The sequence below is a fragment of the Mauremys reevesii genome, linkage group 5 (assembly GCF_016161935.1).
Source record: "Mauremys reevesii isolate NIE-2019 linkage group 5, ASM1616193v1, whole genome shotgun sequence".
NCBI lineage: Eukaryota > Metazoa > Chordata > Testudines > Geoemydidae > Mauremys > Mauremys reevesii.
Genome location: NC_052627.1, coordinates 115,621,399 through 115,641,390, shown reverse-complemented (window position 1 = coordinate 115,641,390; position 19,992 = coordinate 115,621,399). Strand labels below are relative to the sequence as shown.

Here is a 19,992-nt window from a genome sequence, read left to right as displayed (position 1 = left end):
CAGATCCCCCAGCCAATTGCATCACCACACCAAGCCTGAGGCAACCCGCCAAGCTGAGAGCCCGGACGTAGGAGTGAGTTGGAGGTACCACTCCTACCAGTAGCAGGGCTGGAGCTCAGGGACAGGCACATCCTCATGTGGAGGGCAGTGACCCCACAGGACAAGGCCCTCTGATCCTCTGTCCCTTCCCCTCTTTCATCTCCATGGTAATTTTAAGGGGGGAGGGGCTTCAATATTAGATTTTGCCCTGGGCCACCAAAAAACTATTTGCAGTTCCATCCACTACCTTGTGAAATCATGTACAAAGCAGCGGTAAAAGCACAAACATTTGAACTGAGTAACATATGGTTTGATTTCTCTATCCTTAAAAATAGGGGGGGGGATCGCTGGAATCGGCAATTTCAAAACTGAAGAAATGTTTCAAGTGCAAACACTCTACTTAACCACTGTTTACAATATAACAACCCTACATTTACACACGAGTAACTTTATTCACACTTTTTGTGCCAGTGACGTCAAATGGGACTGCTAGCATGAGTAACGTTACTCATCTGTGTAAATGTTTGTAACATCAGGTCTTAATTTTCAACAGAACACTTTGACAGTAATAAATAGAAGGGAGGAAGTGAGATATGACAAGGGTTACAATAACAGGGTCATGCAGTTACTCAGCTTTGATATAAACATACTTGATGGTTCCATAAAGGTGGGGTTTTGTTTGATTTTATAGAAATATAGATTTTATATTTATATATAAAACCCCACATTAGCTCATTATGATTTTTTCATATATTTTGTATTCTCTGATGTTTCACGGCGAAACTGATGCTCCTTACAACATGCCTCTTCTTTAAAGAAAAAGATATTTTTGCTTTAATAGTTAAATCAACTCCTTATGCATCTCATCATCAGATGGTAGTAACCTTTTTAAAATTATGTATGATATAAATATAAGCCTTCAAAAATAGAGCTAAGCGGTGGTTTTTTATTTAGTTGTGGTTTTTTTTCCTTCTGCTTCCAAGGATTTCATGTGAATTTCGGGCTTATGTAAGGTTCCAGATTCCCTTCCCTGGAGAATGAAGTTCTCTCTCCAAAGAATACAAACAGATGAAGTGCAAGCTCCTTGCACTAACACTGCTTGTATAAACAGGCCAAAGTAGGTTTCTGATGAATAGTTTGTCTTTACACGACAAACCTTTGTCAAATATTGCCATTGTTCCCACTTCAAAAATGAGAAATATCAATTTCATTCATAAATATTGATAGCAGGTACCAAATTCTGCATTCCTGGTATAACCCTTCAGCCAAATGTTGTTAGTAGCCAGGTGATGCTGGCAGCAAGCAGGGCCACCAAGAAAGGCCAGGTTCAAATATCTAGTCAGGGTTCCTCTTAAAATAAACAAACACCAGAGGTTTGAGCTTCCACCCAGTAACCTGGGAAAAACTGAACACCTTCTATGGGCACACTTCACAGCACTCGTTACAAGCACCGAGTGTGTACAAAACAAGAAAACTTTATAAAGGGGTAAAGGAGCACAGCATTAGTTTGAGAAAAACAATAAGTTTATATAAATAAGTAAAAACACCCATCCCACAGCTTCTTTGGTGATAGTCCTTCACCTCCATTTCCTCACCTGTCTGTGACTGTTCAAAGAACAAACATGCCTTTAACACCTCATTTTCTTCCATTCCCCTCGGGAGCATCCCACTCACAGTTTCTTGTCAGTGGTTAGTAAAGTTCAGTCATGCAGGTCCATCTCCAGCACTGAGGGGGAAGTTTTGCCTCGCTTCTGTGAAGGGATACCTTGCTGTCACCTGTGTCATCTCTTGACAAGCTGCTGCCACTACACCATTTCTTGCTGCCCTGCTATCTCTCACCACAATATTGTCTGTGTGCCACGTTGGGTCCAGAAACTCCACCACCTCACCTTGCTGCAACCACCTCCACATTATCGCTCATCACAATGCTAAGCCTGGATCCTCAGGCTACACTCCCTAACCAGCTCAGGTGATTATGGCTCTAATGGTGGTACTAGGGGTGCTGGGCAAGGGGCAAGGGGCCCATAACAGAGTGCAGTCAGCTCTATCATTGCACTGCAGATGGAGTTCAATGGCATATAGAACCCATGACTAGAATCCTTGTCAACAAAGATTTACTCCTTGCCACAAGATAGGAACCCTTTCCTCTCCCTCTCTGTGTCTTACGTCCAAGCTCCACTACCCAGTCTTGCAAGACTGAGGGTCTGTTTATGGCAACTCCTCACTCGGGGCATATTAAGTACATTTCTGTTGCCCCTTTGTTACACAATGAGGATAACATTTCAAGACCTTGATGCTCAAAACTGAAATGAATTTTAATGCAAATGATCAAAATGTTCACAGTAGGATAGTGGACATGAAACATGCAACTGGCTCATTCCATCCGTTTCTCCAGTTCACCAATAGATGGTAACAAAGAGCTCCTTCCCTCTAGAATGACATCCTACAGCCTTACACTTGCGCATCCAAAACTCCCATTGAAAGAGCAGGCCTACTAGACATCTATATTTTCAATCATTGGCAACCCAATTCAACCTAAAAGTTGAAATATACCCATAAACTAGACAAAAAAGCAAAACAAATCTCCAGATGAAGTTCAGCTCTGTGCATACTTGAGCACATCGTCTATAGGTTGAAGCAGGGGCGGCTCCAGGCCCCAGCATACCAAGCGCGTGCTTGGGGCGGCAAGACGCGGGGGGCACTCTGCCGGCGCCGCGAGGGCGGCAGGCAGGTTGCCTTCGGTGGCATGCCTGAGGAGGGTCCGCTGGTCCCGCAGCTTCGGAGGACCCTCCGCAGGCAAACCGCCGGAGGCAGCCTGCCTGCCGTGCTTGGAGTGGCAAAATCCCTAAAGCCGCCCCTGGGTTGAAGGGTCATTTAAATGGTTTGGAGGCCTTGAAGTGGCTCTCTGCACAGAGATGAATGTCACCCTCCATGATTGAGGATCAAAACTAGACATTTCTATTATACATAGATCAATGTGTCCTCTAAGATGCTTTGAAAAAATTGTCCTCTCTTTGCACTTCACCCCTGAGAGAAACAGGAAAAGCCTTCATTTGTTAAATTAGTTTCCTGTTGGTGAGACTGAAGAAAGAAGGTTGGTGAATTCATTTGCAGTGAAAGTTGGCATAAAGTCCCACTAAGAATCAGATTGACCAATCCTTCCAAAGTAACATTCATAGGGCTTATCAAAATGGTTTTAAAATTTTCCACCCACCCATGAAGCAAGAAATAACATATCACTGCTAAGAACCTCAAAAACTGTTATCAGGCAACATACAATCAACTGTTATATGAAAGGGCTCTGACTTGCATTCCCTCTCTGAGGTACATTTATGTATTCCATTCTGTGGCCAGCTACTGTATATTCTAGCTATTGTATATTCCAATGGGATGATAAAGAAATGTCGCTCAGCTCCTCCTGCCTGCTATTCAAACCTAATTTGGACTGAAGATGTAAGTTGATGAAAGGTCTTCTAGCCAAATATGTAGTTAGGACCGAATAAGCGAAATCATTTGTCATTAAAACTAAGCTATCTGTTTCCCCTCCCAGGATGACATTCTTCCTTCTTGTTAAGTGCCACAGCTCACTGCCAATAAGGCTGCAATGACAAAGATTGTGATAAGGAATTCACCTAAAGCTGGCCAGCTGTTTTTTCCAGAGTCAATAATGGGTGAAGTCTATGCAAGAACTATTCCCCACTCCAGACAGAGAAAAGGAAGAATTGCCACTACTGAGGCTGAAGTAATACAATTGAGTCTAAGCCTCCTCAAAAGTTTAAAGTCCAAACACTTAGCATTTCCCTAATGCATGGAGTTTCTGAAATTCAGCTAGGCATGGAGAAGGATTCATTTTCCCCACTGTAATTATTAACAGTGGTGGTTCCTGAAGAGAAGGAAATATTAAATAGAGCACAAATGACAGACGCAATCCCACTCAAAGCACACAGGAGTTGCCCTTTGTGTTGCACTACACTGCAATTAACAGTCTGACTTATGGATGGCTCAAGACACCTTGCAAAACACTAAGAACATCTAAACTTTTCCAGTAAAACGTGCCTATGTTCCCTACTGTTCTTAACTGTGTACTGTCCATGTGGCCACGTTTCCTGCCTTTGAAAATAGTCCTGTGTTAAAGGTGATCAACTGGACACTTACTGCTTTGACGTCAATGGGTTCAGTAAACACTAGCCGGCCCTGTCTTTCCATCACAAAGTTATTTTGATCTCCAGATGCAAAAAGCAGCCATGATCTCATTTAGAAATTCTATCCTCAATGCTCCAGATAAAGGAACTGACAGATAATTACATTAATTGCTCTCATAGCATTTTGGTTTTGATCACTGAAATACACAAGTAGAAAAAATATCAAAATATATATTTTAAAATCATCTTTGAGGAAAGACACAGGTACTTACTGAGCTACACACACACTGCTTGAAAAGGCTTTCCCCTTTCTTGGTTTAAAGACGATTTCCACAGTCAAGTGGGGAACTATATTACCATTACAATGATCTGCTGAACACCCCAAATAGCAATTCTAAGAGGCATGTTTATTGTACTATACATGTAAATATATCTTTTCTCATGTCCATGGACCCAAAGCTGTAGGTTGTGGCTTTCACTCCGCATGACATCTAAGCATGGACTTTACTAGTAAAGTCACATGTTACGTCTTCACTACCTGCCATATCGGCTGGTAGCAATCGATTTCTCGGGGACCGATATATCGCGTCTCATCTAGATGCGATATATCGATCCCCGAACGCGCTCCTGTCAACACTGGAACTCCACCAACCCGAACGGCGGTAGCAGAGTCGACATGGGGAGCTGCGGACATCGATCCCGCGCCATGAGGACGGTAGGTAATTTGATACAAGATACTTCGACTTCAGCTACGTTATTCACGTAGCTGAAGTTGCGCATCTTAGATCGATTTTCCCCCGTAGTGTAGACCAGCCCACAACTACCAAGCAGCCTCACTGATACCAGGACTTCTCACCTATGTTGAATGCTTTAATGGCTTTATCATGCCATGAGAGCCCTGCATGCAACGGTTCTAGAGCACCAGAATGGAAGAAACTCCATTGCCCAGTTGGATGTCCGCAACCCCCATGCACTGTTTGCACAACCCCCTGATGAGGAAAATATGTAAGTTTCACACAGCTCTACCTCTGACTGCATTTCAAAGGATGCAGCATATCACCAAGAGATTAATGACTCAGATAGGAGTCAATTTAAAAATGAAGCCATTTTTTGCATTCTGGACAGAAAGGAGCATCTTCAAAATATTAAATATTTCTACCTTAGGTGATAATGTTTTGCAGGATACAAATGAAAGGAAAACAGCACATTTCCCTTAACAATCAAGCAATTTTAGAACAAAATGAAAAGCATAAACACATAGCATCAAAAACTGGAAGCACAAAGTTTACAGAATACAGTTCATATTACTGCTTTACACATTAGTTATGGGTTAATTTTAAAATGAGACCACGACACCAACTTCAAACAGTTCTAATTTTGGACACATCTTAGAAAGTGTGAAATAGGTGGGTTTTCTGTCCACCGGGACATATAAAATCCCTCTGTCTGAGAGAGAAAAGTTGAGGCAAAGAGATGTATGCACATGGTTTTTAGCACTCATGTATGCAAGTGAAGGACTGCAAGACAAATTAAGGAGAGATGCCTATATTAACATATTTTATTAGCATTATAGCTATCTGCTACAGATAGCTTTATAAGCAAAACAAAAATGTCACACACATTCTACAGTAATATAGAGGAGAGGGATAGCTCAGTGGTTTGAGCACTGGCCTGCTAAACCCAGGGTACAGCCAGCCCCAGGCCATCCAGCATTTTCTATTAGGAGCAGGCACGTGGCAATTTATTCAGTGGGGCAAGACATGATGGGACAGCAATATCAATTCCCAATATATCAATATGCATCAGCACCACCACTCTGATCACCGCTGCCACCACCACATACTGGGAGCCAAACATTTACCATGCATCACTGATAGTTCTTTTCCCTAATCCAGATAAGTACTCTCACTAGACTGGCTCAGGAGAGGGAAATCAGGTAACCTCAACATCGCCACAGGGGTGTCCTAATTAATTCCCGAGAAGAAGAAATAAGTCCCTTGCTATTCCTTCCCCCATTCCCTGAGTGTGTCATTCTCCACCCCCCAACTATTTTTTCCTCACCTTTTTACTATTGTTCTTTGTCTAACAAGAATTTAACTTTGCTGAACTGCAAATATCAAAGAGAACCTGCATTTTCCCATCTTGTGCTGTTTAGTTCTCTCCCTTTTTTGTGTACGTTTGTCTAGCTTTGTCACTTCAGACTTTAAACAGAACCAGAGACCTCTTTTTAAACCAATTCCCTCTCCCCCCACTCCCATGTGGCTATTTAATGCCATAATTGACACTTACAAACAAAGGTTTTCCCCTGTAAAAAAAAAAAAACAAGTCCAAACAGAGACAAGAAAGGGGGGAGAATGGAGTTTGTTATAGTGTAGACTTACTTATTCCTTAAAGTTTTTAATGCCTTGATTCCTCCTCCCCCTTTCTTCTTTACTTATGAGGTTATTAAATATTTAAAAGTAATTTGATTGGTGGGGTAAAACAAATGAATCCAGGCCACTGGAAACAATTCCCTGAATCCAAATTACTCTTAATGTTTTGACAGTAAGAAAAGTAACAAGAAGGTTTACTTAAAATTGATATCATCCCAAATACCCTATCCAATCCTGGCAAAAGTATACAGTCACAAACAGCTAAAATGCATTTTAGCAACTGAAGCCCAATTTGCTGTACAGTGTAAGGCACTTCCACAGAGTTATTATTTCTGTTTAGCTGCAGCTGTCTGTAGTTAGGGGGGGGTTTCTGACACAGGCTGGAAGGAATTCAGCCAGTAATCTGAAACCTGTTACAGTTGGGAACACATTTATGTGCAGTAACTAGGTAACTGATGACTTTATAGAAACCTTCCTAACCTATTTAAAATTTGAGAAAACAGCTAGAAAGAGATTTTGACTTTCTGGTTAATGTGCACACCAAAAATCAATAAATAAAAGGAAATGAACCCCTAAGGGCATCTTATACATTAAAGGCCTCCCCAGAGTATTGACTATGTAAAATCTTACATACTATTGCATGAAACCATTACACAGTTTCTTACTGTAGCTTTAAGAAAATGAATTAGAAAATTACACAAACACAGACTAACAAGATGGATGAAAATAGTGGCCACCAATGTAAGTCTCTGCAATTGCAGAAAGTTGATCTTGTCCACCTGATCCTAAAGATTCCTTCTGTAGGATCTTGAGGATGGCAAAGGTCTCTGGCTGCCAAAATACTGCCAGGTAGAATGCAGAGAGATTTACATAACAAAGAACAGAGGACTGTTTGAGCCTATTTATTTTTCTTCAAAGACCCTGACATTGTAAAAGTTTCCAAATAGTGAAGTGAACCCCCTTTTCCACTCTGTCGGAGCTCCACTAGGACGTAGTGAAGAGTGGTGGCAGGAGGCAGCCAGTTACCACCAGGCCTCTGAAGAACTTGAAGCCAGGGGCCTAATCCAACACCCAAAACTGGCATAAGCTGCTGCCTCCAGCACCTCACCCCCAGCATTCCTTCAGTTTATTCCTCTCAGACTCCTTCCTCCTCTTTACTTTACAGGTGAGTTGACAGATGGTATAAGCAGTGGACATGCTGCCTCCAGCACCTTAAGGCCCATGGAGATTCCTCTTACAAAGGGGGAATTGTCGAATCCAAATCACTGGCTGGTGTAAGTAAAAGCACCGTGAAGTGAACTTGGAAGACTGAATAATCCAACCCTTAGATTCCAGGAAAGACAGCAAAGAAACACATCAATGTTTCTACATTTGAAAAGGTACAATCAAGCCAAAAGCAGAAAAAATATGATATTTTGGGGCTGGTTTTTTTCACCTTACAAAATTACAATAGCACCTTACCAGCATGCCCAACATCGGCCAATCCAAGGACTGAGAAACCCTGGTTACAACATGGACCTAGACCATTTTCACTGCAACACAGTGTACTACCATTAGGTCAACCTCCCCTACCTCCCTCACCTTCACCATCATTTTAATGCACTTGTTAGCTTCCAAGCTTAGGTATGATTAGTTCACAGCATTGATGTTAATGTCCTTACATTCATAGTGTTTAAGGCCAGAGGAACCAATAGATCATCTAGGCTGATCTCCAGTATATCACAGGCCATAGAATTTCACCCAGTCATTCTCAGATTAAGTCCAATAATTTGTGTTTGGATAAATCATATCTCTTCCAGAAAAGCATCTAGAGATGGAGAATCTTCCACTTCCTTTGACAGTTGTTTGTTTGTCCTCTGTTCGAATGGGTAATCACCGCCACTGTTAAAAATGTGCGTCTATATTTCTCAATTATACCTTTCGCTGCTAGACTGAAGAGCCCCTTTAGTACCTGGTATTTTTCCCCATGAAGGTACATGGTGAAGTTCATTTCATCTGAATATATTGTGACAAAGTATTGTACTTGACTCTGTGGGTCCTATGTTTCCTGGTGGATTTTGCTAGCCTCAGAGGCTCACTGTGACCCTCCACATAGCCCTTCTCTCTCTAGAGGCAAGGGTCACAGCTTACTGAGCCATTTTCATCATAAGCCAACAACGGAGGTGAGGAGAAGCAATCCTCCCTTGCACAGTCTCCGTTGTCTCCCAATCTCAGTGATTAATCAGGGAGGGGAGCGGGGAGCCCGGGCCTGCCCTCTACCTAGGGACCCTAAAATTAGCAGCTATGGTAGCTGACTTTTTGGAAATAGGACGTGTACAATTCCCTGGGCCACTTCCCCACAGCAGCCCCCACTCAATATCTCCTTCACCGTTACCTCAGGGCCTCCTTCCTTGCACCTGATATGGCTTCATACTGCTTCATTCCTCTTATAGCTCCTGACCACCTCACTGACTAACTGGGAGGCTTTTAACTAGTTCCAGCCAGCCCTTGATTGGCTTCAGGTGTCCCAATCAATCTAGCTATCTCCACTGCCTTCTAGAAGGATCTTAATTGGCCCCAGGTGTCTTGCTTAACTTGGAGCAACTGCCATTTGGTTACCATGGTACCAGGGATTTGTTTAGCCTAGGGCTAACATACCTGTTCCTCACTACTTTACTGTAGCCATCTGGCCTTGCCCCATCACAATATATATGTACACAGACATAGAACTCAGCATACCACTGAAGTGACACTGTCGGTGAGGTGAAACAGTGCACAGCAGTGCTATAGGAGAAGATGTGAAAATTTCATGTCCAACTGAAATTTCAAGGGAAATTTTAAGAGGGCAGAATGTAATGCCCTATACGTGATTTGTCCAGAACAAGAGGGTTAACACCCCTACACTTATAAAAAGTGGGTCTTTAATGGACACAAGCGGTGAGAAATTTGCTTTAGCATCTCATCAAAAAGGCAACATGTCCAAATACACAGCAGCCCCTGCATCATGTTGGGGCATCATTTCAGTGCTAACTCAGAAAAGTGATGTCACTTCCTCAGTCAGTCATCACTACTTCCTGCCATACCTGGGACTTACAGGTCAAGAATAGAAGTCCTAACCTGACCCACCCCGTCCCTGCTTATGAGATCTGATAAGATCACGGCTTGAAGTGGTTATGACCTTGCTGAATAGCATAATAGAGTCACCCAATCATACTAGATTAGTTCATGTATTGGATGTAGCTATCTGGCACATCCTGATGTTCCACAAGAAACTGCTGCCATCAGCAGTGAAAGCAATTAAACAACATGCTTCAGTGGTTACATCTGGTTTGATCTTGACTATGAGAACCAATGAAAAAACACAAAGGGCAATTAGTGCCACCCTACATGGCTCACATTTTATACATAATACACACACACTTTATATACACACATATTACATGTACAAACACAGACATAGCCTTGCACTTATAAAGAAGTGCACGTGTAATAATATACTCATACACACTGTGAAGTTCCCCTCTGGAGTTGTCTGGACCGGTGGTCTGCCAGGTCACCCCAATCCTTGACTCTGGGAGCCAGCCTTACCCTGCTCTGCTGCGAGAACCCCCACTCCTAGGCGGTTCACGCACAGCCTCTGGCATGTAAGCTACTCCCAGCTACTTGCAACTGAATGACACTAGCCAATATCTCCGGTCTCAGACACAACCCTAGGAACCTCCATCTTGCAATGTCCAGAGTTGGACGCTGCAAGCTTATATGAGTTCGTCAATTTAACAAAGAAATGTATATGTACCAGGCTGGTTCTCCCAAGCGGTGCCTCTGACACGCTTCAAACCAAATACACTGCTTCCGGTAGAATAAACAGATTTATTAATTATGAAAGGCAGATTTTAAGTGATTATAAATCAAAGCACAACAAGTCAGATTTGGTCAAATGAAATAAAAGCAAAACGCATTCTAAGCTGATCTTAACACTTTCACTGCCCTTACAAACTTAGATGCTTCTCACCACAGGCTGGCTGGTTGCTCTTCAGCCAGGCTCTCCCCTTTGATCAGCGCTTCAGTCGCTTGATGTGGTGTCTGTAGGTGCAGGTGGAAGAGAGAGGAAGAGCATGGCAAACGTCTCTCCCTTTTATCATGTCCTTTCCTCCCCCTTAGCTTTGCCCCCACTTCCCCCATCAGAGTCAGGTGAGCATTACTGAGTCTCTGCAAGCAAGGTTGAGCAATTCCCCTGGTGTGGCCTCATGCAGGTGAGTCATTGTATTCTAGCTCCCTTGCTGGACAATGGCTATTGATGGTTTTTTTGACACCCCACCCAGGCGTTGGTTACTTTCCTTGCTGTTGCCTCCGGGGAGCTAATTCCCCCAATTTACAGCATATTTTGGTAACAACCATACTACACAATTCTCATAACTTCATATGCATTAATGATATACATATATGGATAGAGAAATTACTTTCAGCAGATCATAATCTTTCCCCTGATACCTTACAAGGCATGCTTTATATGTAAGATCATGATTATACGAAAATGAGGAATATGGGGGTGACAGCACACTGCCCCAAAGTATAGAATGTCACACACACAGTATATATAGTTGAGCTGTCATTAACCATTCAATTACTATATAAAACAATGTGCAGTTTAGTTGGTTTGCATCGGGTCATTTCTATTTTTAAATGATTATATCTGTATTTTCTGCAGGGAAATAAAAAGGGAGAGAGAGCATGATATTATTTCCACAGGATTTCTCTGCAGTTTTTAATCCCTGACCACAGAAAGCTCCCTCAGCTACTGTCCTCTCTCTTCCCACAGATTTGGAATCCCTCCCCTGAAAACACATGCAGTATATTACAACTTTATCCACCTCTGAGGTAATCCAATTTCTCATTGCTTATTGTGTGAGATACTGTACTCACAAACCACTCCATAGCAACAAAATTAGTCAACTCCTATAGCACAGGCAGATCGAAGGCAGAGTATACATTTTAAAAACTTTCCTCAAGAATACATCAAAGCAAATTAAACCTGTGGAAACATTTACGAACTTACAAAAAGAACTTGAGCCACACAGTCTGCTTAGAATCCACTGGAATTTTTCTCGAGACATTTCGGTCTCCTGTGTTATTGATCCACCTACTTGTGTGCATTGAACAAAAGGGGGAAATTACTACCTCTCAGGTGGATGTCTTGATATTAAGAGACAGATAGATGACTGCCAGACACACACACAAATACTCAAGACAAAACAACTATATACAAAGAAAGCTAACAGAGAATCAGTAACTAGTAATACAAAATGAGCGGCGAGGTAAGTAATAGACAGGAAAATGAAGAATTGTGGTTGCTATCCTTAAACAACAACAAAAAACCCCCCCACAAAATCCACAACAACGGCTCCATGTAATTACGTGACCCAGTTAATGGATATGAGGGGCTGTACAACTGCTGAACACTAACTGATGCAATTAACCCCTCTACTGGTTGCTTCCACTGAAATCCAGCTACATAAAATGCCAGCTGATATTGTGGAAAGCGTTTACAAACGTCCCTTTCCTTTCAATTTTATGTACAATATCTTTGTTTTATTCCCTAAAGCAAAGCAACTGGATTCTGGTTAGCTTCAACTTCTTTTCATACTAAATACTACGTATCTGAACTTTTTTTTTTTTTTTTTTTTTAAGAAAAAAAGAAGGCCAGATGGCAAATGTACAAAGAACACATGGCCAAACATTTTGTGAAGTCCGCCTCTCTCAAAGAATATTTTCCCAGGGATGCTGCTAAAGGGGGAGGGGAGGGATGTTTTTTCATTATGAACTCCCTTTCTTAATGGATCTTAATTTTGCCCCAATTCTAACACCTTCCTCCAGTCTGACAAAATGTCATCTGGGCAGTAAACATAAAAGGGATAGATGCTACCTAGCATCACACATATGTTTTTACAAAAATGTAGTGCAGACAGTATGTTATTACAACTTCTTTCCTCACTAGTGCATTCGAAGTCAACAGTGGTGATGGCCACATGACAAGAAAGAATTAAAAATATTTATGTGGATGGATAATTAAAATATTTGAATTTATATGCTACATTATGTTCCATTTTGGCTGAAGTCAACAGATTATTTTAATGCAGACCATTCTCCTTGATTAACATTTTCCAGATTTTCCATATACAAAATACATACATAACCAACAAACCTTTCTCACCAGGTTTGACAGAGAAAAATAAATTCTAGAGCCAATCAGAAATTAAAATCTGATGTTTGCTTTCTCTTGCCTCTTCTGATTAGCACCATTAAACCTGCATCACCCTTAGCTGTGTAATTACCACTACAGAAAACAGCCTCTTAAATCCAATGCCTCGCACTGAAGAGACATGTGCTTTTTGGCGTGCGACTCTCCTTTCCATATAACTTCCATTTGCTTCCAAAATGCTATTTCCTCTCCCTTTATTCTTCCTAAAGGAGAACTTCCTCATAATGGGTCCAATACTGAAGGCTTCCTCCTACCCTGACCAGTGGTTTCCCCAGGAATTGAAATTGGGGGGGGGGGGGTGTTCGAATTTACAGGGGAGGTGTCAGGACCAATGAGATATATAAAAGAGATATGAATAAAGTAAATGTTTTGTTAGGATGATACAAATTTAACATAAGAATAATGCGAGTTACACCAAAACGCATAACAGGTCTAGATTTTTAAAAAAATGTTTTTAATTTAAATTGACTTTTGAAAAGTAAGCCATCATGGGATAGGAGGGAAGTCCTCTCATGGTTCAGTAACTGGTTAAAAGATGGGAAACAAAGAGTAGGAATAAATTATCAGTTTTCAGAATGGAGAGAGATAAATAGTGGTATCCCTGAGGGGTCGGTACTGGGACCATTACTGTTCAACATACTCATAAATGATCTGGAAAAATGGGTAAACAGTGAGGTGGCAAAATTTGCAGATGATACAAAATTATTCAAGATAGTTAAGTCCCAGGCAGACTGCGAAGAATTACAAAGGGATCTCACAAAAGTGGGTGACTGGGCAACAAAAATGGCAGATGAAATTCAATGTTGATAAATGCAAAGTAATGCACATTGGAAAACAATCTCAACTATACATACAAAATGAAGGAGTCTGAATTAGCTGTTAACACTCAAGAAAGAGTCTTGTTAACACTCAAGATCTTGGAGTCATTGTGGATAGTTCTCTGAAAACATCCACTCAATGTGCAGCGGCAGTCAATGATTCCCAACATTCCGTTTGCTTTTTTAAAAAGAACAGGAGTACTTGTGGCACCTTAGAGGTTAACAAATGTATTTGAGCATAAGCTTTCGTGGGCCCACTTAATCGGATGCATAGAATGGAACTTATAGTGAGGAGATATATATACATACAGAGAACATGAAAAGGTGGGAGTTGCCCAACCAACGCTAAGAGGCTAATTAATTAAGATGAGCTATTGTCAGCAGGAGAAAAAAAACTTTTGTAGTGATAATCAAGATAGCCCATTTAAGACAGTTTGACAAGAAGGTGTGAGGATACTTAACATGGGGAAATAGATTCAATGTGTGTAATGGCTCAGCCATTCCCAGTCTCTATTTAAGCTTAAATTGATTGTATCTAGTTTGCATATTAATTCAAGTTCAGCAGTTTCTAGTTGGAGTCTGTTTTTGAAGCTTTTCTGTTGCAAAATTGCCACCTTTAAATCTGTTACTGAATGGCCAGAGAGGTTGAAGTGTTCTCCTACTGGTTTTTGAATGTTATGATTCCTGATGTCAGATTTGTGTCCATTTATTCTTTTGCATAGAGACTGACTGGTTTGGCCAATGTACATGGCAGAGGGGCATTGCTGGCACATGATGGCATATATCACATTGGTAGATGTGCAGGTGAACGAGCCCCTGATGGTTTGGCTGATGTGATTGGGTCCTATTATGGTGTCACTTGAATAGATATGTGGACAGAGTTGGCATTGGGCTTTGTTGCAAGGATAGGTTCCTGGGTTAGTGTTTTTGTTCTGTGGTTGCTGGTGAGTATGTGCTTCAGGTTGGGAGGCTGTCTGTAAGCGAGGACAGGCCTGTCTCCCAAGATCTGGGAGAGTGAGGGATCATCTTTCAGGATAGGTTGTAGATCTTTGATGATGCACTGGAGAGGTTTTAGTTGGGTGATGAAAGTAACAGCTAGTGGCGTTCTGTTATTTTCTATGTTGGGCCTGTCTTGTAGTAGGTGACTTCTGGTTACTCTTCTGGCTCTGTCAATCTGTTTTTTCACTTCAGCAGGTGGGTATTTTTAGAATGTTTTAAGAATGCTTGATAGATATCTTGTAGGTGTTTGTCTCTGTCTCAGAGATTGGAGCAAATGGGGTTGTATCTTAAGAGCTTGGCTGTAGACAATGGATTGTGTGGTATGTCCTGGATGGAAGCTGGAGGCATGTAGGAGTCAACAAGTTTCTGGTATAGGGTGGTGTTTATGTGACCATTGCTTATTAGACAGTAGTGTCAAGGAAATGGTCCGCTTGTGTGGATTGGTCTAGGCTGAGGTTGATGGTGGGATGGAAATTGTTGAAATCATGGTGGAATTCCTCAAGGGCTTCTTTTCCATGGGTCCAGATGATGAAGATGTCATCAATGTAGCGCAAGTAGAGTAGGGGCATTAGAAGATGAGAGCTAAGGAAGTGTTGTTCTAAGTCAGCCATAAAAATGTTGGCATACTGAGGGGCCATGCGGGTACCCATAGCAGTGCCGCTGACTTGAAGGTATATATTGTCCCCAAATGTGAAATAGTTGTGGGTGAGGACAAAGTCGCAAAGTTCAGCCACCAGGTTTGGCATGTAAGTAGTTCAAAAAACTGGGGGAGGTGTAGGGAAATCACTGACCCTGACCCTGGGGCTGCCAGGGGCTGAAACTGGCTGTAGAATAATTGAGCGCAGCCTAAGAGCTCTTCTGAATTATGCTGGCCGGAGAGGTTTGTTCATAGATTCTAAGGCCAGAAGGGACTGTTGTGATCATCCTAGTCGGATGTCCTGTATAACACAGGCCGTACAACTTTCCCCAAACAATTCTTAGCGCGGATCTTTTAGAAAAACATCTAATCTTGATTTTCAAATTACAGTAATGTAGAATCCACCACAGCCTTTGGTAAATTGTTCCAATGGTTAATTACCCTCACTGTTAAAAATGTACGCCTTATTTCCAGTCTGTATTTCTCTAGCTTCAACTTCAAGCCATTGGATGATGGTATTCCTTTCTCTGCTAGACTGAGGAGCCCATTACCAAATATTTGTTCCCCATATAAGTTTTTATAGATTGTAATCAAGTTGCCCCTTAACCTTCTGTTTGTTAAGATACATATATTGAGTTCTTTCATATAAAGCATGTTTTCTAATCCTTTAATCATTCTTATGTGCTCCAGCCCTGCCCCTTCCCACACCTAGCCGTCCTTATTCTCACCAGGGCTGCCCAGATGATTCAGGGGGCCTGGGGCAAAAGCAATTTCAGGGGGGCCTTCCGAAAAAAAGTTGCAATACTATAGAATACTATATTCTCGTCTGGGCCCCTCTGGGGCCCAGGGCAAATTGCCCCACTTGCCCCCTCCCCCCTCTGGCCGGCCCTGATTCTCACTTCCCCCTATATAACCTGTGCACAGAGGGAGGGCAAAAATTGGCTATGCCAGCTTTACAATGTCCCAGGATTCTCCAGTGCTAGAGGGAATCTGTCGCTGCCTGCTTAAAGGTCACTTGGAGCAAGAATCCAGCTTATGACCATCCAAACCGTATCTCCTATGATAGAGGATCCATCTTGAATTTTTTTTGCCCCCTCCATGTCCATTAACATTAAATAAATTCTAACATTTTCACTCATTCCAAGCCTAGAAGCTCAATTCAAAAGAGAACTTTGGATAATGTTTTTTAAATTAGTGAACAAATACACACTTGACTGATTTAACAAGAGAGTTACCGAAATAGAAAGTGGCCATTAAAATGTTTTATACACAGAGAAGTTTAATAATCAATAACATAGATGTCAAGCATCAATAAATATGTTTTTAATAACAGCTGCTATTCACTTAGCATCCTTATTAAACCTAAATGAAATCCATATTTGGAAAACATAATTTAAAGCATTTCTGAATTCTAGAAGCTGGCCTCTCCTTTCTTGTGCCATCCCCATTTTACAAATGCTTAGGTAATTACAATATAGCAAGGTGTTCTTAAGTACTGTATTTTAGCATACTGCAAATTTAAGTCTTGAACTGATTCATCCTTTTATTAGGATTCTCCTTATGAACAACATTAAAATAATAGTAACCAGGAAGATTTATTCATTCATCATTTTCATTTATGCAGCATTCACTGATAACCTTTCCATTTTAAATATTTGGGTTTCCCTTTAAAATTTATTTAAATACAGTTCTGTGGAATTCATTGGAAACATTACTCTGTTGGGAGTGGGAGGAAAGATGGCTTGTGGATAAGAAACCTCCACACTTGTATCCCTCAGAGAACGGTAGGCAGAATTTCAGTCCCTCCTATAATGCTACACATTCCAAAGACAGAGACCCATGTCTAAACACATTGTGCCCCATCATGGTGTACTACCTCCTGGTGTTCCCAGCGAGCAATGCAGACTTGCTTTTCCCCATACTAAGGTCTGTGTCTACAAGTTACTGAGTTCCTTTACTCATTTATTGTGTAGGTGTTGTTATAACTTTCCTACCTGGAAGTGGGGGTTTAGTGAGAGTCATTAGCATTAGTAAAGCATGTGGAGATCATCAGAAGGTAAGAACTACTGAAATACAAAGAACTCCGCACAGTAAGGACTCCTTGTAAGTTTCTCAGCCATTGAATCAAATGGACTTCAGTATTTAAAAACCCTAATGCTAGTAAAAAATGTGCCCGACTAACGGTCCTGGAAAATTACATCCTTCATTTATCCACAGAACACATACAGAACAGGTAGTTACAGTATAAACTTATCTAAACTATCACCTAATGTGCCCAAACTTTGACCTGAAGTGGACCAGTTCCAGGCAGAGGAGTGCATTCCAGCTCTACATGCCATCAAATCCCTGGCCTTTCTGATGAGACTGCCAACAAAGATCAAATCAGTGTCAACTGATGGAGTTTATGATTATTATTTGAATTCCTTTGCCGGCAGCAATAGAATTGAAACTGCTGATTCATTTCAACATACACTGGATGGAATGTACTATTAAATGTTATGGGCGTCAAGTCTATCAATTGTGTAGATATTTCACTGCGTACCATCATTTTAAAAGCATTTTTGACATACCAAAAATTTAAGAAAGCTATTTTCAAGAGGAATATTTATCTTTTAAAATTTCCGCTTGCAATAAGGGAGTGAACATAACATACCTACACAGCAGAACAGATAAAAAAAGTGTCTCCTTCCAAACCCACTGTGACTCTGTATAGAAAGAAAGGTGATAATTTATCTCACGGCTACTACCATTGTAGTACAACTGCAATAAAACTTGTACAAAGTATGTCCTGTAAGGTATCACTGGAAGAGATATGAGCTGCTAAGTATTATTATCCTGTTTAAAACCGTGTATCATCATTGTACCTGAAGCTATGAATATTTGCTGTGTTTGTATTTCAAACATGTCATGTTCCTGAGTAACACTCACATGACAAATTTACATCAAGACCAGTCAGCCATGGTTGACTGGCCATTTAGGAGAAATAACTCTTCGAATAGGCCCCTCCTGAGGTCACCTCAGAGGGCATGTAGACAGTGGATGCCTCATGACTCAGTGATGGCATGTAAGGACATGTGATCCAATACTCCATCTTTGGGCCAGTAACTTTCCATGCACATTAGCTGAGGATATAAAAGTGGAGGCTGTGACATCACTTCTTTGCTTCTTTCCTGCCCCACATGTCTGGATTATGATTTCTAACAAAGAAGAGCTCTGATCAATGGACTGAAGACCCCAATATCTGGGATGAATCTGAGAGATTTATTACAAACTGGCAGATTTAAAAACAATGCTATTATCCTGATCTACAAATTCTGAAATTCTGTATTGTATATGATTCATTTTAACCTCTTACTAACTCTCTTCCTTTTTTCTTTATATTAATAAACCTTTAGTTTTTAGTTCTAAAGGATTGGCTACCAGCTTGGGCTTTGGGTAAGATCTGAAGAATATTTTGACCTGGGGTATGTGTCTGGTTCTTTGGAACTGGAAGAACCTAATATATGTGATTTCTGGTTTATCACGGAAGTCTGTTTTGTCTGGGTGGTGCATGAGGGGCGAGAGGGCCTAAAGGGGATTGTCTGTGGCTCCATAATAATTAGTGTAGCATTTTGGAAGCACACATTTGTTACTGGTGTGGTGAAATCTTATGCTAGAGCAGTGTTTCTCAAACTGGGGTCGGTGGACACCTGGGGGTCCACAAGGTTACTCCGGGGGTCTCCTGGCCCCGCTGATCAACTCCTCTCCCCTCCCTCCCAGTGGCTTTGGCACGCCAGGGACAGCTGTTCAGCGGCATGCTGGAGGCGCTGGGAGGGAGGGATGGAGAGGAGCAGGTCGGGGGTGCGCTCAGGGCAGGGGCAGAAAGAGGCGAGGAAGAGGAGGAGCAGGGGTGGAGCAGGAGCAGAAAGAGCCGGGGTGGGGATGGGGCCTTCAGTGAAAGGGTGGGGGTGGGGCCTGGGGCTGAGCAAGAGGTTTGGGGGATCTGTGAAAATTTTTAAATAAAAATGGGGGTCCTCAGGTTGATAAAATTTGAGAACCGCTGTGCTACAGTATACCACCAGTCTGGGGTATATATCCTGTAGAGCACAGGACAGGCACAGCTTATTTTTCAGGCAGCGAAGGCAAATCAGGAGCTTATAAGTATGTCTTGGTAACTGAATGCACTGATAGGGATGCAGCAAAATAGCAGTAGTTTGGAACTTCTGCGTTTAATTCCTTGGGGCATCATACTAAATGACAGTCCAGCAGAGAGAGTTAGAAGTACCAATGATAATACATTCTGGTCAACCTTTACAAAAAGAACAGTGCTATTGTACCAACACTAAAAACATCACAGTTTATGACAATAAATATTCATAATATTTAACACTTAAAGAATCATAATTTCAAGGCACTGTAAAACATTTAGATGGCTAATTCTCACAGTCACCTAGTATTATTTGGCCAAATTGTCTGCTAGTGTGAATCAGCACAACTGAGAATTTGACCCATTGTCTCTAAGCCAGGGGAATAGGGAGTGACAAAGAACAGGTGTAAATCAGAACAGCCTGAAGTTGCTCTAATTTATGGGCAGGCTGAATTGTTGCCTGGCTACTCCGGGGGTTGGGAGCACAAAAATGGCATGCAACCAATTACCTTTTCCCTACTCTCAACTCTCTCAGGGCCTGTGTTCAAAGAACAGAGTAGAGGAATATATAGAAAGCAAGAGTTTGATTAGGGCTACAGACAGCATGGATCTCAGTAAAGG

General features: G+C 41.6%; 1 protein-coding gene across 8 annotated transcripts in view; it reads right to left on the bottom strand.

Annotated features, from left to right (window-relative positions):
• Positions 1-19,992, bottom strand: part of SORCS2 (sortilin related VPS10 domain containing receptor 2) — a 767,814-nt gene that overhangs the window by 478,714 nt on the left and 269,108 nt on the right. Inside the window, exon 1 of one of the 8 annotated variants that reach the window (XM_039541218.1) lies at positions 8,928-8,975. The exons of the other annotated variants lie outside the window; for them this stretch is intronic. Coding sequence (XP_039397152.1) covers positions 8,928-8,974 — 47 coding nt within the window. The 5' untranslated portion in view covers position 8,975. Of the gene's footprint in view, positions 1-8,927; positions 8,976-19,992 lie in introns of those variants that run through there. 8 annotated transcript variants of the gene reach the window in all.